The following is a 24,281-nucleotide window of genomic DNA, read 5'->3' as shown; positions in this document are numbered from 1 at the left end:
CCTCGCCCACAGGATTATCCTCTATGTATCTGATTTCAAATGTTTCTCCATTACTATTAAAACAGTGAAGTGTAGCTGCATGTAAATATATCACCTATGTAGTCTGTGAAGTCAACAAAGCAAATCTTACACTTGTTTTGTTTTCCAAGTTATAGAGACACTAGTAGGTTACTTTTCAGAAGACAGAGAAGGGGAGAAGTTACCATAAATGTACATTCTAGGTATCCAAAGGGCAATTGTTGCAATTGAGATACCATCAACTTTTGGTCAGAAGTCAGGGTCAATCGTCTGATTTTTACCATGGGGAGAAATTCCCTCCCCTCCCAGACTGGACTTGGAAGATCAGGAAAACTGCCAACTCTGCTCACGGTTGCCAATTTGAGCATAAATACTACACAATAAGTTTGTCAATCTCTTAAGAGAGGAAATTATGATCCAAGAATTTAAGGGAGGAACATTCCTGTGAGATTCTACTCATCTCCCTCACATATACTTATGAGTGTGGGTAGACTGTTCCTTGGACACCAAAAAGAACAGGAATTTAGCGTAAGAACTTTCCTCTCTCATCCCTAAGAGTCTATAGATTATTCTTTATATCTGGGCTGTAGATCCTCAGGGTGAGATGTAAATCCATGCAGAATCGACTCCTATGGAAAATAGGGTTTACCTCAGTACAAATGCTGGTTCTCGCCTGAGCACCACCATATCCTTAGAGAAAATACAGAGCTCTTGGTTAATTAACAGTGTCCAGAGTGTAAACACCTGATATGCTGAAGGGATAGCAACTAAAACATTTTCTTCATGACATACTGCAACAGGGCCCTTCAATAAATGTTCAAATGGAGGACACTGCTGTGAACACCCAGTTAAACTTCCACACAGGAAATCTATGAGCTATGGAATGTTCTCACACTACAGCTTTCAGAAACAATGCCTTGGGAGTTGCTCTTCCATTTGTGCAACAGGAGTGATTTCCATCGACTCCCCACTGCACCTGTACAGCCCCTGTAACATATCCCTCACTATTCCCAGGGGTCCCCCAAACCTCAGGAGTAGATTTTCAGAGGCACAGCTTACTGCAGAGGGAAGATGGGAAAATCCTGTTCCATGAAGAAAACCCTGTTGTTTACAGAACGGAAATTATAATCCAAGCAAATATGAGAACATGCTAAGACCTTCTTTTTGTTCCTACAACCTAGTACCTTTCTTAGCACTGACACCTCTCTCTGGCATATTAGTATTCAGTTAGACTTCTCTGCAGACAATCTGAAAAGAAATGCAGGTCACCTTTACCCTGAGCCTTATCTGGGGTATTCTCCTTCAGCCACAGCAGAGAGTGAAGATCTGATCCTGGTCAAGTGCTAAGGGTCTCATCTTCCCCCAAACCTGCTGATTCAAGTAACAGGAAGCAGAGTGGAGACTTCTCCTGTGCTGTGGGTTATGCCTCTTGCCCAAGTCTGCCTCTTTGATGGTGTTCTATGCATTCCAACGTATGGCTGTGAGAGCTGGACTACAAGGAAGGCCGAGCACTGAAGAATTGATGCTTTCGAACTGTGGTGCTGGAGAAGACTCTTAACGAGTCCCCTGGAGGTCAAATCAGTCAATCCTAAAGGAAATCAACCCTGAGTGCTCATTGGAAGGACAGATACTGAAGCTGAAGCTCAAATATTTTGGCCACCTAATGCGAAGAGAAAACTCCCTGGAAAAGACCCTGATGCTGGGAAAGACTGAAGGCAAAAGGAGAAGGGGACAGCAGAGGATGAGATGGCTAGATAGCATCACCGATGCAATGAATATGAATTTCAGCACACTCCGGGAGAGGAGGAAAGAAAGGCCTGGCGTGCTATGGTCCATGGGGTCATGAAGAGTCAGACATGACTTAACAACAACAACAGGCATTCCAACACAACTGCTTGGGTGGGAACAGGCCTCTGGCTGACTGTGGAGGTGAGGCAAAGAAAGGCAAAGGAAACCACACTGAAGAGCTTTAAACTACCTCAGGTGCTGGCTTTTGTGCTGTCTTGGCCCAGAAGGGAAGGCCTCACAGTATGGACCCCCCAAGGAGTTCTCCTCAAAGCCACACTCTTTGATATGTCCCTGACCCACATGCCTTAATAGGGAAGGGAAAGCTAAAAGGAATAAATAAGTCTGCTAAAAAACTGGAATTCAGAAGGAGCTCTATAAACACCCTCGTTCTGTCAAAAGATGAGGTTGGTCTGTAGGTGGGAGGCAATGAGTTCCTACCTCTGGTGAAGTCAGAAGATTGACCCTTGTCTTCCCCAGCTGTAAAGAGACTGTCCTCAGGACATGAAACAGAGAAAGTCATCCTTGTATCATTGTTGGCTTTTTGCTAGTCTTGGCAAATGCTTAGATCCAATTTGTTTCATAACATATATGGCAACTGAACACTTGCTGGAGATGCCATATAATGGTTAATCCCACTAGTCCTGTTCCACTGCCAACCAACTGTTGGGGAACAATTAGGACTGTGGTAATGGATGCACCACTGCTTGAGCAGAGACAACCAGCGATTGGCTTCCCAAATGTGTAAAGCAACCACATGGCAGGTTTTTACTCGGAACCACCTTAACGCTCTTCATCTAAAAGAGGGTAGATGCACTGTGTCACATTTGTTAAGTAGGCATGGACTACAAGAAGACTAACAGTTAACCAAATGAAGGGCCACTTCATGCATTACAGTTGGCTGCATTTCCCCCATCTCACTAGGAGGCTCTCACACATATTACGTGAACTGAGAGACCACCACAGAGTCATGACCAGGGAAATGCCAAAAGCATACTTCCTCTACCAAGGAAATTTCTGTCACCATGATCCTTCATTTCCTGCTTCATGTGTTTACTGTTCATGCGCACAGATCACACAAGTGAGTTAGAAAGAAAAATGAGTAGCTGATTGTAATGTACAAACTGGCCTCCTTATAACATACATATATGCAAGCGTTTTAAAATACTTTCAAGTAATCCAAGGTACAATGCTATACGCTCTGATCAAATCCTCCAAGGTAGCCAATACTTCCAGCATCTTCTCTCCTCAAGAATGCAACACAAAGAAAGCAGAAGACAAAAGACTTTTTATAAGTACAAACATTAGAAGCATCCTGCCCCCTCCAAAAAACTGTATTTTTAACAAATATTTTAATTCTTTAATATTTTGTACAATCCAAAGGTGCACAGAATGGCATTCAAGCATTCAGCGTAGGCATGTGTCCATATCAAAACAGCAAAGTGATGTACTCGGGATAATAGTACATTTTAAAATCCCATAAAATAAATAAATTAGTTCACATTGTCTTCAGTGCTCACATGCACCTTGATTTCTACTGTGTTCTTATAGCCTGCTTTAAAAGTTCCAAATCTTTCCGTCGGCTAGTGTTCACTCTGGCACAACCATACTCTTCCAGCTGTAAAGGGATATACTTTTCAATTTGACCTAAGCCCTGACCTGCAGGACTGGTAAAGAGCTTTATCCAAGATGGTTTAAAGTTTCCTCTGAACCCAAGAAAGCTAATGCTCCCTGAAACATAAATCAGAAGAGAGAACCAAAAAAGTCATATTTCAGAACAGAACAGTTATCACCAACAGATAATTGAATCAGTATTAAAAAATCTTTCTGTTCCAATACCATAGCAAACTTGAAAATTCTAACATCAACCAGATTTGCCTTGAAAAATGTCCAACACTAGTTAAACATGGAATATAGCTAAGCAATTTACACAGCATCTTTAGAATTTGATGTCTAAGAAAAGGAAAGGCACATTCTATATGTAAAAGAGAACAAACCTGTGTTCTGAAGACTTGCTGGTTTTGCTGCTCCCAGGGTCATTAAGGCTTGAGAAATGTTAAGATTTTTAATATTCCCTGTGGTGCTTAATATAACTATAGACCTGAGAGAAAGACAATAAAGAGGTAAGGTTGGAGGGTAGAGAAGAACCCTGATTTACTGCCACTAATACAGATTATATTTTACAGAGTAGTATGCTACGTATTGGATTTTGACACTAGCATGAAGTCAATATACTTCACAATCATTTCTCTTTTTTCCAAGAAAAAAAGAATTCCTCCTAAGTTTAAATTGTCAGTGTCAAAATGCAATATTCATGTAGCCATAGTGTAGCATCAATGCTTGTCCAGTTTTATTTCAATAATACAAGAAATGCATCTGGACAAAATAATAAACCAACATCATTTAAGTCAGGCGTGCAGAAACTTCTATCTGTTGAGGGCCACATTTCTTCACTGGGCTGGTTCGGGTGATCACGCTCTTTGAATATGGTGATCGTGCTACTTTGAATATTCAACCCCTGACTGGGGTGTATGTATGTTGTTGTTATGGTTTGTCATGATGTCCGAGCCTGGGCGGCAGGGGGCATCTGAGGGTTAAACAACCCCCAAATAAACCTACAAGAGTCCATGGGTTACTTGAGGATGTTTTAACCCTTGAACAACTCCTGCTGCCTGGGTTTCGCCAACACGACAAGCTGTGGCTGGAGCCTGAATACGCCATTCGGCACCTGCAGGCACTGCGGCACGGTGCAGGGATGGTGAGAAGAAGGTCTCTCTCTGTCTCTTCCACCTAGCAGCCTGCTGACGGGGGACAGATTGCTCTTGCCAGAGGTCTGAATGTATCACTTGCAGGGGGCTTTCGAAATCAGGCCAGAGAAATTTGCCCACCCCTGATTTAAGTGATAGGCATAAATGAAATATGTATGCAGACAGTCTATGCAAATTTCAAAATGTGCATATTCATGACAAAATCAGCTGCAAAGTACTATAGCTGCCTTTAGCTAATCTTGATAAACCCTCCCATAATCAACTGATATGAATTTATATTGAGCTATAATATCTTGCTGCCCAACTACTTTGTGAAACAGTTTGAACAATCTTAATCTTCCACCTCCTGGAAAGTATTTGCTGCAATAGTTGCCATTTCAGTCCCTCACCTTATTGTTTTACCTTCTTGTGCCACCCTCAAAGTATATTTTGCTAAGGGAGTGGGAGGATCTTTGACTTCTAACACCAGCCACAATTACTTGTTGCTATGGACCTTCTCTAAGCCATATATTGCCTGCTCATGTCATCTAGGGCAAGTATTAAAGTAAGTAAAAACTAACGATTGTCATCTTATATTTTTACTCCAAATCTATGTCCTCTTGCACGTTAAGACAACCATCCTAATCTCTTAGATCAGGGGTGGGCAACTGGTGTCTTTCGAAATGTTTTGGCCTACAACTCCTACAAGGAGTCCTAGCCAGCACAGCCAACAGTGAAGCATCATGGGAGCTGTAGATAAAAACATCTGGAGGGCTACAAGTTGCCCACTCCTGTCTTAGATAATGAAGACTGTATGTTCTGAACTCGTGATATTCTAATAGGCTTACCTTGCTCTATGGCTGCATTTCCACATCAAGTTCATCCACACTTTGGTGTAAGGCGCATTCGCAGAAACAAGCTACAGTGAGCCTTGACTTTGTGCACATGCTCTGCCTATTTCCTTGGCCCTCTTACATGGCTAACAGTAGCAAAATTACAAAAAGAACCCCACAAATATGTACACATCTGATTTGCATAACAGTTTCAGGTTGCAGAATCAATTGTTTTTACTGGCACAGAATTTAGATGTTACATGTGGCCATCCAGTTTTTATGCCAACGTAAAAGAGTTCCTGCCACAATTTCAAGTATAAAAAGAGAAGTGCCACAAACAATTCAGAGCAGTAGGAGAAGTCCCTTAAGTTCTGTAGCTCTGTAGTTCTGTAGCTATTATGACAAAGCTCCTTTGTACGTTTTAAACTGAAATGCAAGATAGCCAAAATGCAATGGTCACAGTATTAGCAAACTGATGGGTTTATATTGTATGAATATACCTTTGGGGAATTCCAGTTTTTATATGATCTTCTAGGTGCTTGATGTTCACTTCGGGGAAAAAGGTTTCTTTTGTTACTCTGCCAATACAGGCATCAATGGCTAGGGTGAGTACACCCACACCTCTCAATGGAAACTTAACACCGTTGACCTGAAATGAGAGACCTCATAAATCGCACTCCCCTTTTCCCTGCAACAGTAATGTGTAAATACAGTAACTAATGGTTCCACTGCATTTATCATCATTTGGCTTACAGATGGCAATAATGCCTTTCTGGCAGTGAACAATTTGCTATCAATATGTCTTTTTCTTTCTTTCAAAGTTATGTTGATATGATTTCCATGGTCCTCAAGGAAACTTGCTTAGGCCTTTCTCTTTGTATTACTGATGCTAGTGTTAAGTAAACATGCCAATTCAACGGACACCATCTGAGTCCTGTAACAGTGCTGTTGATCCAGTCATTGTAGGGTTCCAGCCATTCTTTTAGTTGGCTTTATGAAAAGGGAGGTTCCCACCGGCTCCAGTGAAAGATTTCCCAACTTAACAAGCCTTCTCAATGGAAAGTTATACTAAACAGACTAGAACAACCACTGAAGCTTTAATTTGCCATGTTGGGGGGGATCACATTGCTAGTCTAAAGAGTTCTTTTTAACCAGTCCACCAAGACAACAGCTGCATTAAGCTACAGTATGTATTGATTAAACTCTAACCTTCAAGCTCTGAAGGATGCCTGCATACCTTTACTTCCCAGCCCCATATCTGGTCTCAAAGTGGAAAAGTGGCAGCAGACCGAGAACTAATATTACATCACCACCTTTAAACCACTAGAACTGAAGTAAACATCAAAATCACAATGTTGCTTCTCCTGTAATCATAGCTTTAAGGAATATTAACAAAACATGTAATTGTTGGGAGGCCTGGTGCAGTTACATTATCATGCGTTAGTACAGAATTTATTTCTACCATTTAAACTTCCCAACAGTATTTTGCAAACAAGTCACATCAAACTATGTAGCAACTAACAGGAATGCTGAAGATGTCAAATTCTTATTAACGTCTCTTCCACCTTTTTGCAGAAATGCTTAAAGTCCATCGATTACATGCTTAGCTCCTAAATGATCCATTGTCAAACACATACGCAAGTCAAGGTGGGATAGTGCTCCACGTTGCAAACACTAGTAATCTTGCGCAAAGTTAAATAAACTTTAAACGCCTGTGGCACAGGAAAATCACAAGAATACTTACTGAAATAGAAGATCCTTGGTTCCTTTGTGAGTCTACCTTATCAGGGGACTGAATTTTCACAAGGAGGTAGGTTTTATGAGGATCACTGGTAAATGCCATCTGAATATGAAGGATACAATTCATGTTTAAAAGTATTAAAGTATTTATAGTACTATTCTAGCGCTCCCCTTAGAACAGAAATGTGGAGTGATTGAAACTACTGTACTGAAGACGTTTTATTGGGTACTGGAAAAAGCAAAAAAAAGGCTATTCATGTGTGCAACATAATAAAATGAAAAGGGGTAAATATTATATTCCTGTTGAAGTTTAGCAATGGTATTAAGTGTAGTATGGGTTTCCTGTGAACGGATGAAAGTTTAAAAACATGCCACAGAAAAACAATGCAGCACAGAGCAACTTGAAAGTAACCACACAAGCAAAAAACAAAACAGTAGAAGAGATGCTATTTAAGAGAATTAAGTCATCCTGTTCGATGACTACCAAATAGCCTCTTTTCTTTAAAAATATTCACTTCTACCCATTCTACTGGTTGTACTTGGGACTTAACTTTCTCCAGCTTTACTAAATATCAACTGTAATCCTGAAAAACAATCCCAATAAGAATCAGAGCATAACTGCACAATGAAGCACTTACATTTAAACTGATTCCAGTAAGACTGAGATGTCCCTAATTTTCTTGCGATTGTGCCAATCCTATTATGCAAACACAAATCTGGCCCTTCTTCTTCCTTTAAAATCCTGCCCCATCCACCCATATCTGTAACTATCTATCATGCCAAGATGGTGGGAAGTAACTGCATTAATAGTTCACATACACTTGATTTTGCACTCTTTTCCCACCTGAGCTGAGCCACATTTTTGACAAGAGCTTGTAATTTTCGTGGGCATTCTTGTCACAACAGTTGGCTTCTGGAAGTACTTTGGATAAGCTCTTGTCAAGCAGTTACTGACAGGCTTTGACTGAAAGGTGGCCTGAATCTTGATTCTTTCACATCCCTGAGATGAACAGTAACTGTGACCATTCCTGTGATATTTGGCTTGAAGAAACAAAAACAGCAGCCTACACATGACAACACAAAAGGAACAAACACAAAACAGAGCACATATTGTTACCAAACAGCTGCAGTGGCACTATTTCACACTTCCCTCGAACCATTTGTGTGTGGGGTTTTTAATGCAGCTATAATCCCTGGGTAATTCTCCACTTGGATTATGCCAAGCACCCAGAATCTATTTACCACCCCATCCCGCCCCGCCCCGCCCCTGCCATTTTGATTGCGGGGAAATCAGAGTAGCAACACAGTTCCAACGTGGCTTGTGTGTGCATCAGATGGACACCTAAAAGATCCTCCTCCTGACTCCAGGGGGTGCTTCCACTGAGGCAGACTTCAATAATAAAAAATGTAGGCACCTGCCCACACACTGCTTTTAATCATGCTACCAAATGACTTAATGCATACCTATTTACTTTGCAGGTATATATCTGCATTGGTGTCTATGTTACCTGTAATTTATACAAAAATTTCAAGCACCCAATGTGCTTAATCCTTGTTTCATTTATCTTTAAAACAACCCTACTACCCATCAATTATTATTTTACACAAAGGACAATGTGGAAAGTCTGCTCGGTATGCACACACATCGGTGGACGGTGACACTGACTGCTGCATCGCTCACTTTTGGTGAAGGAGTGCTATTTCCCCCCATGACCATTACAGAACCTTCAAAGAGCAGCGACAGTGACATAAGGCCTGGGAAGGGGAATTAACAGCACCTCTCTGCCTCACACCCCTCCCCTGCCACATTGCTTCAGTCCCCACTACTACTAAGAAGAGCCAGGAGCTGCGGACTACCCAGCTGCCCAAGAAGTTGTGCTCCAGCCCCAGGCAAGGAGGTGGGCTATTTTCTGATGTCCCAGTGTATAACCTTTAAAGAGCAGCAGATGGAGAACAATACCGTTTTTAAGAGTCTGTTTCTCTTCTTTTATTGTAACCTACTTTGGAGCCCCGTTGTCAGACAGAATATAAATACTGTAAACAAGTCTGAGGCTAAGCAGTGGTTTGAACTGAATTTTCCTCAGTTCCAGTCAAACACTGCACCTTCTGGACCACACCAGCCCTCTTTGTGTTTTTACTGTGTAACAAGACACACAAAAGAGCATAACACAGAAGCCAGATGCCACTTCTGTTCATCCTGGGGATGTCATAGGCAGAACTCACTCTAACTTTAAAGTGGTACGAATGACAATGGATTCTACTGGCACCTGTACAATTTCCTAACTCTACATCAGGGCTGGGGAATCTGTGGCCTTCCAAATGTTGTTGAACTACAGTTTTCATAATCCCTGACCCTCGGCCATGCTGGCTGGAACTGATAGGAATTGTAGTCCATCGTCATCTGGAGGGCCACACATTTCCCAGCCTTGCTTTATAGCTGGGGTGAACAACTATAGGTGGTCCGGGGAGCAATTCCTCCCTCCCCAGACTGTACTCCAGCTGCTGGGGGGTGGGAAGGGGTAAAAGTCACAGTTTGCCACTGAAATTTGGCAAATTTCGAATAGACTCTTCGAATAGACAAATTTTACTTGTTTTCAACCTACATTTGTCCATTTTGAGCCTCCGTAGTGGTTTGCTGCTGAATTTCAGTGGCAAATGGTGAATTTCCTTCCTTTTTTTCAGTAAAAAATAAAAACAGGTGCGGTGGAGGGGGCAACAGGGGCTGCATGAGACCCATGGGCCACATGTTGCCCACCCCTGCTCTATAGAGATAGGCTGGGGATAAAACACACATATTGTTTAAGCACACCACTGTTATCAGTTTAAGTGCTGCACTCTAAAACCAGGTGGTAATATAAAGAATGCCTTTCCTCCAGTTGTGTTATCATTATACTTAGCACAAGGAGCTTCCTTCCTCCCTTCCAAGCTGAGAGCAGCTCTGGTGAGTTTGATTTATGAGAAGAGGGTAAAAAAAGTTGCATCTCTGCTCAGCAGTAGTCCTATTTAAGTCTGCAGAAACACACTAGAGTAGGCAGGCTGTATGTTATACAGCCTTAGTGAATGACCACATATAGAGGAAGGAGTTCTTGCGCAGAAAAAATGCATGCCATGTTTTCTGCAATTCTTTCTCTTTGCAGACTGCAGCATTTGCACCAATTGCAGCTCAGACTAGCGGCGTGACAAGGCATTCAATTCCGGGGGTGAGGGAGCCCTACGCAGAATGCCTTAAGCTGGATAATGAAATTGCTTGTTGAGTGGAAATGCACATTTCTGGCGTGGACTCAGAGCTGCCTACATTATGGTAACCTTTAGAAAAATGTCAACTCGATAAACTATGGCATCCATAATCATAAATCATGGAAATTTCTCTCTTGGAATTACATTCATGGTACAACTCTCCACCCTCAAAGAATCAGGCCAACCAGTTCTTACAGACTCTATGAAACTAAGTATTTAATTCTACCAAATATTATTCTTTTACAGTAAATATCTACCCAGTGCTGTTATCAAAATAAAAAATTTTCTCTGTTCGACTCTTCTGTAATTCTGCCATCGAAGATACAGGAACATAGTCTTCCACATTATAGTAAGCAGATGCCTGCTTACGGTCAAAGGTTACTTGAAAAGAGGTGTCTGGTGGGTAACAGAGGCCTACCCGAATCCAGTCATTCCTGAAACAGAATGAGACAAAAACATTACCATTCACCTATACTTTGTTGTTTATTCGGTCAGTTGCTTCTGACTCTTCGTGACTTCATGGACCAGCCCACACCAGAGCTTCCTGTTGGCCATCGCCACCCCAGCTCCCCCAAGGTCGAGTCCGTCACCTCCAGAATATCATCCATCCACTTTGCCCTTGGTTGGCCCCACTTCCTTTTGCCTTCCACTTTCCCTAGTATCAGCATCTTCTCCAGGGTATCCTGTCTTCTCATTATGTGGCCAAATGGTTTACTATTGTTATTGCTGTTATTCAGCATGCTCTTATAGTACCAAAAACTTCCCAAGATTGGATTGCAACCACTCTCACAAGAGCCTTGCAAAAGGGTGACTGCAGTTCCCAGATTACAGATGAGGAAGTAAAAGTAGCCATAACTGAATGTACCAGGTTCCTCAGCAACTGTCTAAGCTACAATTTGAACCAAGACTCTGAAATAAATACTCGTGTTCAACACTGTGTTGGTTGGATAAGGATATAACGCACCTGACTATTACTCCTGGACAAACCCCGCTGAAATGAATGGGAGGTGCACAAGAGCATTCAATATGATTTGTCCAGCTCTTCTGGGTAGATTGTACCCACAAACCACTTAGCTTTTTAACAAAATCACAGTATTAACTCTCTTTTGAAGTGTAAATTATTTATTAAGATTAACCTAGTTAATTTGTATTGATAATTAGTATAATCAACGCAATGGTTAGTATCATTTGCGCACAATGGTAGGCCAGAATTCCAGAGAATCTTTGCTTCCTGTTCATGGGATGCCTGGTAGCGCAGGCAGCTCCTTTGCTCCAGCTTGGCTCCTACCAGCAGTGGGAGCAGTTCAACTAATCAGGAATTGAAAGCTTAGCACATCGACTGAACTGGGGCTCCTGAAATAAGCCCGGAATCGCTCCCAAATAAGCCCAGAATCATTATCACTTTGGTTTACGATTTTGGCTTGTCAGGAATGCAACAAGCCAGGAGCCCCAGTTCAACTGGCATGCTAAGCTTTCAATTCCTGGTTAGTTTGGCCACTCCCAAGGACAAGAGGAGCCAAGTGGAAGTGAACAGGCAGGCTGTACCAGCATGCACCTTATGAATGGGAAGTTATTATGGTGTACAATCAGAGCCAATTCTTCTTCTTCTATCATATAACCATGGGTTTCTCCTTTTCTGTTTTGTTGTTTGTCTCTTGCTGGTAGAACTTTTTGTTTAGTCTTGTCACATTACGTACTGCAAAAACTAAAAGAAATGAACATTTAAATCTATGCTTCCCTTAACTTTGTCACAAAGTTCCATGAAGATGAGAGTTCATCTAAAACGCAGGTTTAAGTCCTACAGCAATCTGTTCTTGTGAATCAAAATTGGACGTTGAAAGGAAACATACATGTTGAAGTTAATGAGGTAAAGAGATGTTGTTTGAGGGGCTTGTCCATTCCAATGTATTGTATAGCCCTTTTGAAGCATCACAACAGGCTGGTATTGCTGGAAGTCAGCTTTCTGATTATTAATTCCTCTCAGTATCATAGGGTTGGAAGGATATTCATCCCGCGCCATAGTCATGGTAAGATTCTGTGGATTCCGTGTCTGGATGTACACCTAAAAGGCAAAGTCAAAACCTATGTACTAGAATGGAGGACACCATGATCAACAAGAAATACAAATCAAAAGAAGAGATGCAGCCTTCCCTCAAGTTTTTGAATGGCCTAGAGGAAATCCAGGGAAGTTTGGGTAACATAAAAACTTTGGATAAAAAAACCCTGCTGTTTATACCAGATAACATGATATATTGAAAGGAAAGTTTGAACAAACAGGAATATGAACAACAGTTCAATTAAAGCCATGGTTTGGATCCCTCCCTTGCACGTGACTTCCTTCTCCATTTCCAGTTCAGCAGTACCCATAGTTTGCCATGACATCTGAATTGGGAACCAAAATTAGAGGCCATAGTTTGAATTATTTGTAGTTTGAAGGGAAAGCACTAACCATAGCTAATATCAATTTGGATGCCATGGCAAGCTCATGGTAAGCTCCTGGCAAGCTTAGTGCTCAAAGAGGAAATGAAGATGGAACCCACACATGAGAGTGGAAGAGAGAGAGCATGAACTCCAGTATCTCATGTCTAATCCTCCAAACTATGATCGTCTGACTAGAATCAGTATAAACAGATACTCTTCCTGGAGTCTGAAGTTCAACTGTACTCAGTTGCAACCAGGGAAGCCCTACAGTTTTTGTAGACAAGGCAGGTAAGAAAAGAAATGGGTGAAAGAAAAAAAATGAGTGAAAGGAAGCATTTGTATTGATGAAGGCACCATTTGAAAGCACCTTTTATTGATGAAAGCACTTCTATTGGTGAAACTGGTGAAAGGAAAAATTGATAAAAGGAAGCACTTTTATCACAGACCAAGAGTAAAAGCCAAAAAATAAAGTGCCCTCTCTCAATGTTTGTGTGAAATGAGAACAGGGAAATGAATTCAGAGCTTCCTGACCCTAAGAACTGAAAAGATTACAAAGAAAGTTGTATTTCACCGGACAATTCAACATAAAGAAAAATTTATTCCGTCTTTGTACATTTAATCCTACTTATCTCCTCTTCATCCAAGCTCTCTGCATTCACTGTTTTAAAGAACATTGCCGTTCCCTTTGCAATAATGATTTTAAAAACTGTTTGGGACCATGGAGATATGTGTGTGTGTGTGTGTGTGTGTGTGTGTGTGAAAGAGAGAGAGAGAGAGAGAGAGAATGAGAATGAGACTGACCCCCCCCCCCACCCTCCTGGACAGGTTGAGTCTGAATATAAATAAGGGCATAAATAATGCTACTATAGTTTTTGTAACAGTCAGAGAAAATGGAAGACAAAAAAGAATTTTGCTGTTTGTTTTATGCACATTATGGAACAAAAAAATGGCATCTCTCTTAACCTGAGCATAGCTCCCACTGCAGACCACACCATTCCACATGGTAAAATTAGTGCAGTCTGGATGTCGAATCAGGTAGTTATCCATTCTACCAACATAGGTGTCCTTGTATTCAGTCACAGATCCATCTACATCATGGAATATTGAGTTCTTGTCACCGTCAAGATCAGCCTCTTCAAACCAAGGGCCAGGCTTACCAAAAAAGACTTTCAGAGAAACCTTACAAGACAAGAAGAATGTTAGTCTTTTGCTGCTAATTAGTCCACTGTTATCTTCAAGCAGTCATCCCCTCTGTATCAGGGTAAAGCAACTTCAGTCAGTAAAAACTTACTTTTTCACCGAACTTCACTAGGGAAATATTATTCTGAGGCGTAATTTGCCAGGTGTTTTTCATCAGGAACCCAATTGCGCTTGTGAATCTGTCTGGAGTTGGCACAAAGTTATTGAATGTACATTTGGTGAGACGAATAGGTCCATCATAAATCTGGAAGCCTCTGATTGGATAAGTCCTGTGAAAGGCAAAAAGCCACCTTTTTATCTGTACGAACACGCACAGTTGCCAATATAGATATTTACAGACTAAGCAAACAATCCTAAATGCAGTAAACTAGACAGTAAACCCCACTGAACACAGTGAGAATTACTTCTGAGTAAATATGCAGAGGATTAAGCTGTAACTGTTAAATATTCATGACTTAAAGTCACCAAGATAGCTTTTAAATTATGGGAAACTTTGTTTTATGAACTCAATATTAAGAACACAATGCTTAGACAGTATTTCCAAACAGAGACGTTTAAAAACATAGTATTTACTCTGGCCACATCCTATTTAATGGAACTGCTATTCCTGCTTTTTCCCAAGGGCTCAGCACTGGTTTTAATCTTTTACATTTTGTGTTATCTGTTTTAAAGGAGTGCACCACAAACAATCATTATTCAAGCACTGGAATTACAATCAGACTTGTTAATGAATTTTATCCTTATTTTTCCCACTCCAATTGTCCTAAGGGCCAGTGCAGTGAGTGGACTCCCCTGCAGCTGGTTAAATCAGAGAGTGAAGATGCCATTACAGGTACCATTACTAGGTAGATTTTGGCCTGGTAGTTGGACGGTGCTGTGCACTCTGATCTTGCTTATTTACCATCTGCTATTCAGAGTAACATGATCAGCCCAGGGCTCACTATACTGCTAAACTGGTACAACCAGCACCTTCAAAGGGTCTTGTTTGAAAGCAGCTTTTTGGTAGATACATACACTTTGATTGTGGATGTTTCCAGATGGAGGGCCCCTAGCACTATAAAATTGTTGCTTTTCTGCTGTAAGCTACAGGAGGAATTGCAGTGGACTTTCCAATGGACACTGAGGGGTACAGTGCTTTGTGTGTGTCGGCATCCTGCTATATTTTGTCCAAACCTGTGGGACACGTTATACCTGTGTGGGCAGGCAAAGGATAATTCCCCTCCTCCTCTCCTCTTCTCTTTCCTAATGTAACTGCAAGTTCTTGATCAGAGTGGCTTTTCTGTTCTTATTTTTTTTAAAGGATATTGTCTATAAAACAGGGATGACGCTGTGATAGTTACAAACTGAGCCACGCAGGTAGAAAATGGACAGTTCAAAGCAGCCATTTCTTTGTGGTGGCAAAACACAGGGGGCTTCCTGGTGCACTCAGTCCAAGAGGTATGATAGCCATAAAGAGGCTCTGGACTGAGTGTTTCTTTCTCTTCCTCTCTTCTCCATAACCTCTGTGGATCTTGACAGCTGGGAGACAGCAGGCTGTTTTTCAGAGAAGGAGATTTCCCAATCTCAGCTGGTTTCTAATCTTGATGGGCGCGTCAGGAAGGATTTGCTCTCTTGCTTTTAGAAAGCCTTGGTGTTTCCCCACTCCCCGTTCAGAGCCCTAAGCACCAGCAGCCCGAAACTTAAAAAAAAAATACTATAGCATTTGCACAATTCTTTTTCCATGGGATTGTGATCAGGTAAGAGGTACAAAAAATAATACTCCAAGGGCATAGTTGAATCCTATAATCCAAAAGGTAATTTTCCTGTCAGGGACATTAAAGACAGCTCGTTCTGGGAGTTAACAACTTAAGGAAGCAATTAATTAAGGGACTGCTAATGCTGATGCTGAGAAGCAGAACCAGAGCTGCTTTAGATTGTAAGAAAAAATAGGCATACTCCCCCCCGACACACACATACCACTTTCCATCAAGGAACCAAATGATTTCATGCAGGCCTATTTACTTTGCAGGTATGAATCTACATTGCTGTCTATGTTACCTGTAATTTACACAAACATTTCAAGCAACCAACATGCTTAACCTTTTAGCTCTATTCAGGGGTTCTACATCTGTTGAAAGTAAATGTGTGAGGAGAGAGAGCGTTCTAGCCCCAGCCCTGTCCTCGTGCATTTCTGTCACTCTCTATTTGTGGAGGGCAACTTTCTGAGAAGGAGAGCCTCCTGCATCTGTTGAAGTTCTCCACATGATTGAGAACTCTGATTCTCCAGTGTTGTCAATTGCATGGGAAGTCTCCATGGATACAGGAGTCTCCCTCCGCAAGTACAACTTTCTATCAATTATTATTTTACACAAGGGGATGTGCAAGATCTTCTCAGGATGCACACTATATCTGTGCACTATGGCCCCAGTTTTGGTGCCCGTGAACTTTTGAAGAAGCCTCCCTGGCCAGGGTGCCAAGTGGATTCCTTCCACCCTGTGCCTCAGCTGGGCTGGTCTCACCTGCCCCGCATCTTTCTTCACTGGGAGGATACAGGGCAGGCAAAGAACTTGGCACACCACTCCTTCTCCCAGCTGGGAATCACTAAGTAAGGGGAATCACTGATCGGAGGTAACAGCAGAGTTTCCTATCCCTGCTAGTCTCCAGGGCGCAGGAGCTTGGGGAGAGGATTGGGAAGGGAGCCAATGCTTCTGCAGGGTGGATGGTGAACCACTGCAACGCACTCCAGAATAGGCTGAGCACCACTCAGCTAGGTGGATGAACCACACTCTAAGAGCACCTCCATGTTGCCTGGTTTGAGTCTCAGTTCATTGGCACATTACTATGCCCAGTCTATGGCTATGCCCAGACACTGATTCAGAAGACCAATCGCCTCAGCTGAATGTGATGAAAAAGATTGAGAGAGAGAGAGAGAGAGAGAGAGAGAGCTGAGTGTCATCTGAATATTGGTGATACCTCAGCCCACATCTCCACCTTTCATGTAGATGTTAAACAGCTTAGGGGATAAAATAAGAGCTCTATAGAACCTGATAGAACCCACCTGCTCGAACACTTTGTGAAAGAAGAGGATATTAGCAAACAGCTACAGTTGTTGTTGTTGTTTTTGTTGTTTGACCCAGGCTTTCCTGAGGAGCGATCTCATTACCAACTTTTTTAAAGAGACTAGTACTGCTCCCTCTCTGAAGGAGGAATTTACAACCCCTGGACCCAGGGGGACACCCGCTCCCTATTAGATCTACTAAGCCAAGAAGATCAAACATACAGGTGGCTGGTTGGACTTGGCTAAACACTGTGGCTATATCCTCAGGTCTCAGTAACTCAAACTCATCTGACAAAAGAAGAACAGATAGAGCTCTGGACACCACCATTAATGGAGCTGCAGGAACTGTGAAGTCTAAGTTGTGGCGAATGTTGGCGACTATCTTCAAAGAGTCTTACAAACTTGTCACAGCCTGCTACCACGGGCTCCAAAATATATTTCAGGGCCAGATTATAACTGGCCTCTGAACACTTGGAAAATCTCAGCTGGATGTAACTGAGAAGATTCAAAGGTGATAGAAAATAACTATCTATTTGCCACAGAATAGGTTTCATAATGAGCTATAACCTGTGTTTAGGCACTGTATACGTACCGGTTTCTAGGCAGAGTACGAGTTTTATTGTTTATTCCTCCGGTTCCCCAGTATTTGTTTTGGCCACCCGCATAGCCGTAATTTTTGCTTTCACCAACAAACAGAGAATCTGAGACTTCCTGGCTGGAGCCTTCATCACTTGGGAAACTTCCATCACTATCAAACACAAAACCAGAGATCACTTTCAGCAGTGGTTCTGCAGAAGCGGACATTCAGAAAGGGTCTCTCCATGAGTCAGGCAATATTTTGGTCTTTAGGGCTTCTTGGAAATTTGAGATGTCCATAGTGTATGGGCAATCCAAAGCTTGTTCCTGACACTGCAGCTCACATCTCTGGCAACACTCTGCATAACTAGCTCTTGCAAAACACTTCCATAGCTTTGGCTATTGTATTTCACCTCATCCAGTGTGGTATAATGGTTACAGTATCAGACTAGGCCTGGGGAGGCCCAGGTTCAAATCCTCACACAGCCATGAAGCTCACTGAGTGACCTCGAGCCTGTCACTGTCTCTCAGGCTAACCTAGAGTTGCTGAGAGTATAGAATGGGGAAGGAAGAGAACCATGTACACCACCTTGGGGTCCTTGGAAGAAAGGTGGGATATAGATGTAATAATACATAAATGCTCTTCAATAAATATGACTGGTACCAAACACTGAAATTAAAACCAAATAGCACTAACCTGGCAAAAGTTAAACCTATTCCATTATCAGCAAACCTAGAAGAGAAAAGAAATAATTTATTTCAGAAAGCAGCTGCTTTTGATTACCTAAACCTCAGGGCAAAACTACACATTACAACAAACACTGTTTTTAAGAGCCAGTGTGGTGTAGTGGCGAGAGTATTGGACTGGGAGCCGGGAGGTCCAGGTTCTGTTCCCAGCTTGGCCATGAAAGCTCATTGGGTGACTTTGGGCCAGTCACAAACTCTCAGCCCAACCCACCTCACAGGGTTGTTGTTGTGAGGATAAAATGGAGAAGAGGAGGAGAATGTAAGCTACCTTGGGTTCCCTGAAAGAGGAAAAAGGTGGGACACAAATGCAATCAATCAATCAATCAATCAATCAGTCAATCAATGGTGTGCTTTAAACTGACCTCTTTTATTTTAAAGAAAGAAAGAAAAAACACAGTTGTGGGGCCCTGATCCAAACAGGGAGCACATCTGGATCCTGCAGGTACTCTCCCCCTCTCCCACCCCCATATAAGAGTGGCCAGTTCAATGCCTTTTAGAAAGTATGTTGATTATAATGTGTAGCTTGGCCCTCAAGTGGGCCAAAAGGCAAATATGTTACTTAGATGGGGCATAATTACAAGCTGTGATATTATGATGACGTTAGAACAATTTATTTATTTATTTATTTATTTATTGAATTTATTAATCGCCCATCTGGCTGGTCACCCAGCCACTCTGGGCGATGTACAACAAAAGAACAATTTAAAACAGTAAAATAACTACATTAAAAGATCATATTTCTAAAAATACCCTAACCCACCCCAAATGCCTGCCTGAACAACCATGTTTTTAATGTGTGGCGGAAGCTCATTAAAGAGGGGGCATGGCGGAGTTCCCTAGGGAGGGAGTTCCACAGAGTGGGGGCCACCACAGAGAAGGCCCTCGTCCTCACCAGCCTAGCTATCCTGGCTGATGGGACAGAGAGAAGGCCATCCAAGGCCGATCTTGTTGAGCAGCCTGTCTGGTGTTGCTGGAGGTGCTCCTTGAGGTAGGCCGGGCCAGAACCATATCGGGTTTTAAAGGTCAAAATCAACACCTTGAATTTGGCCTGGAAAACAACTGGTAAAACTTATGATCAGACTAAGTTACACAAAATTACATTTCATAAAATATTTGCTTTACAAAAAGCAATATGAACACTTCATTTTAAAAAAAATCAGATACCAGCATCCTGATTATATCTATGTTTACTCAGAAGTAAGTTGTTCTGAATTAAATGGTGCTTACTCTGACCTAAAAATGCACAGATCTGCAGCAGTGCAGTGCAATCCTATACATGACTACTCAGAAGTAAGTACCACTGAGTTCAACAGGACTCCTAGGTAAGTGTGTGTAAGTCTGCACCCTAATCTCTCAAGCTTCAGTCCTATGCACACTTACTTGAGAGTAAGTCCAACTGAACATGATGGGACTCATTTGTGAGTAGACACGCATACCATTACACTGCACATAAAACAATTAGAGCGAAGATTTAAAAAAGCACCTACCCTAAAAGCTAGAACATTTATTTTGCAGGTGCTCCTTTAAGAATTCTGGAAATGTTTTTACATAGTTCTTAGAAACGGCTGTGATGCAATTCTAGGATGGCCAGGGGCAGGCTCAGTTCATAACCACTCTGGACATTTTCCCAGGTTCATGGGTAAAATTCCGTTCTAACATTGCAAAAGCATTCCATTTCTTTGAAAGAAGCAACACCAATAAGTCTTTGTAGGTCAGCTTTGATACTTGTTATCTTTACATTCCCAGAATTTAACACTACAAAGTTTTACCAGTACAATCAACTCCTGCAGTATAGACAACTATTTGCTTTAGCAACATGTAGACATTTGCTCTTGGGCACCCACCCAGAATTCCGGATGATGATATCCCCTCCTCTGACCCAAGCACCGTGGTCATTGTTTTTGTAAGCAATTAGCCTGTCTATGAGAGCAGCGACTCGAGGCTTCTCAGGATTTGCATCTTGATGAGGTCGAAACCTTGTAAAAGAAGAAAGAACAAAACAAAATAGAAATAACTCTGTATATATGAAAATCCGCACACACTTTTACAGTATCAAATGCGCTGCTCAGCAGACGGTAAAAGAAATCAGCTCCAACACTAAAAAAGAAGAGAAAAGCTGAAAGGTTTGAATTGTGAAGTAAAAGGGGGCTTATTCACACTGAACTTCACCCTAAGACAGGAGTGGGGAACCTGTGGCCCTCCAGATGTTGTCTGACTACGAATTCCATCATTGGCTATGCTGGCTGGGAATGATGGGAGTTGGAGTGCAATGACTGGAGGACCACAGGTTTCCTGTCCCTGCCCTGAAATATGCCTAATTTCCATACCACAAAGAGATCCCCTAGTAATCTCAAACTGAAAAGGACAAGAATGGACATGCCACGACATGTTTCTGTCCTTGAGAGAATTTCATGTCCCTTCACTGCTTCTGGAGCCTTTCTCCTTTTCTGTACGAGAAAGCAAGAGAAAGTAGGAGAGAGCTAGAAGTAATTAACAGCCAGCTAAATCCTCTGCACAAAGTTCAGAGGCTCTAATGCCGCTGTGTAGAGTAGGGGTGGGGAACTTCTTTCAGCCCCAAGGCCAAAGTGAATTTCAGAGAAGCCCTTGGGGGCATTATTCCTGTGGTGGGCGGGGCCAAAGGTAAGAACATCAGCATATTTTAGCTTAAAGCTCTTACTGCCAGTATCTAAGCCTTAGGGGAGGCATTTAGGATGAGGAAAAAACCATGCATAAGCTAGAAAGGGGCCGCGCCAGAAAAAGGATGTGTGGCTATCTCAGGGACACTGGAGGGCCAGACTGGGACCCCATGCGGGCCACATTTGGCTTGCAGGCCTACGGTTCCTCACTTGTGCTACAGAGGCTGTGCACAGGTGTAGTACAGTGTGCCCCAGTGCACAGTCTGAATCCCTGACAGTGGTGGTAACTGGGACACTGACCAACCTCTCTCTATACACCCAGTAGCAAGTATGTCCACAGCTAGCAATTCAACAGACAGGAACACAAAAGACGGCCCAGAATGGAATGAAACAGTGCGATGGTGACCGATGCATGCACTTGGATGGCAGTCTTTTGGGGGGAAGTGGGGGAGGGATGGCTTGAAGTGTTTAGGTGATCAGCAAGGCTAGAATACTAGAGAATTTTGCAGCCAAACCTGTGCACAACAGAATTGCTTGAAGAGATCCAATAAGTAATAAGGTGAGATATTACAATACAATCTTCGACAACACAAAAGAGCATTCTATATTTAATCCCTGATCGTTCCCGCCCCCACCACGGAATGGGTTCTACCTTGCATTATTGTCCAAAGACAGATATTCCCTTTTATCTCCAGCACTTGCATTGGTGGTTTTCACACCTTTATCAATGAATAAACCAGCCTGCAATAATGAAAAATGGACAAATTAACCCTCTCTATAATCACTATTGTGTACACGCTCTTACAGATCTCAATTAGACCATCCAATAAGGAAAGAAAAGAGGGCTGGGAACATGCACTTGAGGCTTTCTCAGATTAAAAGACATCAGGGAAATCTTATGTCCTACAAGAGGCACTAAACATTTCAAAAAATCCCACCATCAAGAGGTCAAAAGGCAGATGTACTGACATTCTCTCTGAGCTGGATGCCAGACTCTGGTTCAAAATCTGGAAGCTCTGTCATCTCTAAATAAAGAAACCCTTGGAAAACTCTTTTGAGCTAGTCCATTGACATAATTAACAATACAGTTTCTACTCAACCAACTAATCTGATACTTTCCAACTTTTAAAAGAAGGAATATGGCCACAAACTAAAAGATTTGATATCAAATCAGTGCTATCGAGGGTCAGTTCAGTGCCTATTCCAGAAATTGAGAGGCCTCCTTTCAAAAACAAAGAACTTATTTTATTATTGGTTACTATTTACACCAATGTTGTGCAACTTGTGGGGTTTCAAATGTTCTGGCCTACAACTCCTATGATCCCTCATCATTGGCGATACCGTCTAGGGCTGTAGGCCAAAAGATCTGGAGAGTCACAAGTTGCCCAGCCTTGATTTACACAGTGCCACCAGTGCAAGCATATTGGCCCTTGACCCAGAAGCCCATACACTACAATAGCAATGAATGCACTGGGGAGAAGACTGACTGTTTCAATGGGCTTGTAAGAAAGAAAACCCACCTGTACCAATTAAAAACAATGTTCGCCAGCCATTTGATATGCTAGCTACACTAGCCTAGGTCACTGTTAGCCAAACTCCGACTTGTTCTCAAGCAGCCATTTCATCCAAATGATGGCATTAAGTCACCATGCCCAAAGACTGAAATTTATTTTTAGCTAAACTTCCAGGCCAGGGACAATAGATAAGAGCAAGTCAGTACGTATCCTTTCTATATTCAAAACCCTCCTGTTTGTTTATTTATTACATTTATATCCCGTCTTTTTTCCTCTTGCAAGGAACCCAAGGCGGCGTACATAATCCTCCTCCTCTCCATTTTATCCTCACAACAACAGCCCTGTGAGGTAGGCTGGGCTGAGATTCTGTGACTGGCCCAAAGTCACCCAGTGAGCTTGCATGGCTGAGTGGGGACTAGAACCTGGATCTCCCGGCTCCCAGTCCAACACTCTCACCACTACACCACACTGGCCCTCCTGTGTATGTCTAAAATAATATGAAACTTTTCTTTGAGGTGACTGGTATTGGAAGGGCACCAAAAAGCCACTGGATGTACATCAAAAACCAGCTGGACTGATGTCAAGGCTATAGTCCCACTAGCTGGGTAGTTGGAGATGCAGAGTAGGTACAAAGAGCCAAGCAAACCACCCAATACTTATTCCCCTCAATTATACACACGCACGCGCGCGCGCACATGTCATAATTAACTATTTTTCTTTATATCTTGACAGTGGAATAATCCATGATCTACAGCAGATGGTTTTGCGTGGCTTTTTGTACCTGTTCTTCATCTCTGACTACCTGCCCAGTGGGACTAATCTTGAGGGAAAGATCTGACTGCGTGCAACTGATGCAACATCAAATTATAAGTTTGTATTAATTAACAAAAGCTATAGTGCTTAACAGAATGATATTCATCCGTGTTAGGGTTGTTCTGTAAAAAAATGTTCTTTTCTTTCGGTTCTACTCACTATGAAGCATCCCTGGTAACATTAACCAGAACATATATAAGCACCTGGGCTTATTGTTAACACACAGATGTGTATCAGATGTGCATATAAGTACCAAGATTTGCTAGCCCTTAAAAACCTTTAGCAGCACACCTGCTCACATGTATGTGAGTATTGTAGAGTGGCTTGAGATGCCACTTGAGACTGTGGCTGCAATCTTATACATAGTTAGTATGGAGTAAGTGCCGTTGAAACAATGGGACTTCCTTCTGACTAAACATGCATAGGAATGCCCCATGGGCTAAATTACTACTTGCCCTGGTAAATACAAGCCTCATCTGTATTTACTTTAGACTATAAACCATACATAATTCTGCAGCCTTGATCATTTACCTTAAAGTTGGAATGAACCTTGTTGTTATAGAAAATTCCCAGAGGTGTAAGTTCAGCTTTGGTTTCAGGAAACAATCCATGAGACTCCCCTGTAGGCACCTTGTGAAATATATACCATATTCCCGCATCCTTGACATAAGAGGAGACAAATAACTTTAGTTGTAAATCATTTTGGATGTCAACATGGTGACATCATAATCACTCCATCACACATTTCCTATTCCCACCTATATCTTAGCTAGAGGAGTGTCATTCCCCAAAGATCTATATAAAGACCATTGCTTTTAAACTTGTTCAGAAATTGTCTGATTTTGGGGGTGGGGCAGTGAGGTGGCCAAGCTGCGGATACCAGCAAATTATGCAGGGTGGTAAAAATGAAAGCAGAGTGCAAGGATCTCCCCAGACAGGATGAATGGCCAACAAAATGCCAAATTGCTGATCAAAGT

General features: G+C 42.1%; 1 protein-coding gene across 6 annotated transcripts in view; it reads right to left on the bottom strand.

The window, feature by feature from the left end:
- Positions 1-2,836: 2,836 nt before the first annotated feature.
- The window catches only part of CEMIP2 (cell migration inducing hyaluronidase 2), an 89,602-nt gene continuing 68,157 nt past the window's right edge, over positions 2,837-24,281 (bottom strand). For 4 of the 6 annotated variants that reach the window (XM_084834320.1, XM_084834319.1, XM_084834318.1 and 1 more), the window contains 14 exons: positions 23,836-23,964; positions 21,630-21,718; positions 20,186-20,317; positions 18,292-18,327; positions 17,611-17,766; positions 14,073-14,250; positions 13,745-13,960; positions 12,211-12,422; positions 10,618-10,794; positions 7,968-8,187; positions 7,128-7,226; positions 5,884-6,032; positions 3,801-3,904; positions 2,837-3,534 (listed from right to left, as the gene is read on the bottom strand). In XM_084834320.1, the coding sequence (XP_084690446.1) occupies positions 3,338-3,534; positions 3,801-3,904; positions 5,884-6,032; positions 7,128-7,226; positions 7,968-8,187; positions 10,618-10,794; positions 12,211-12,422; positions 13,745-13,960; positions 14,073-14,250; positions 17,611-17,766; positions 18,292-18,327; positions 20,186-20,317; positions 21,630-21,718; positions 23,836-23,964 (2,094 nt within the window). In that variant the 3' untranslated portion in view covers positions 2,837-3,337. Of the gene's footprint in view, positions 3,535-3,800; positions 3,905-5,883; positions 6,033-7,104; positions 7,227-7,967; positions 8,188-10,617; positions 10,795-12,210; positions 12,423-13,744; positions 13,961-14,072; positions 14,251-17,610; positions 17,767-18,291; positions 18,328-20,185; positions 20,318-21,629; positions 21,719-23,835; positions 23,965-24,281 lie in introns of those variants that run through there. The other 2 variants (XR_014787765.1, XM_084834323.1) reach the window with 2 other exon arrangements.

This window comes from Heloderma suspectum, chromosome 2 (genome assembly GCF_057233095.1).
Source record: "Heloderma suspectum isolate Gila_16-S chromosome 2, 16-S_ref, whole genome shotgun sequence".
NCBI classification, from domain to species: Eukaryota; Metazoa; Chordata; class Lepidosauria; order Squamata; family Helodermatidae; genus Heloderma; species Heloderma suspectum.
The sequence above is the reverse complement of the archived record's forward strand: the minus strand, read 5'-3'. Positions and strand labels throughout refer to the sequence as shown.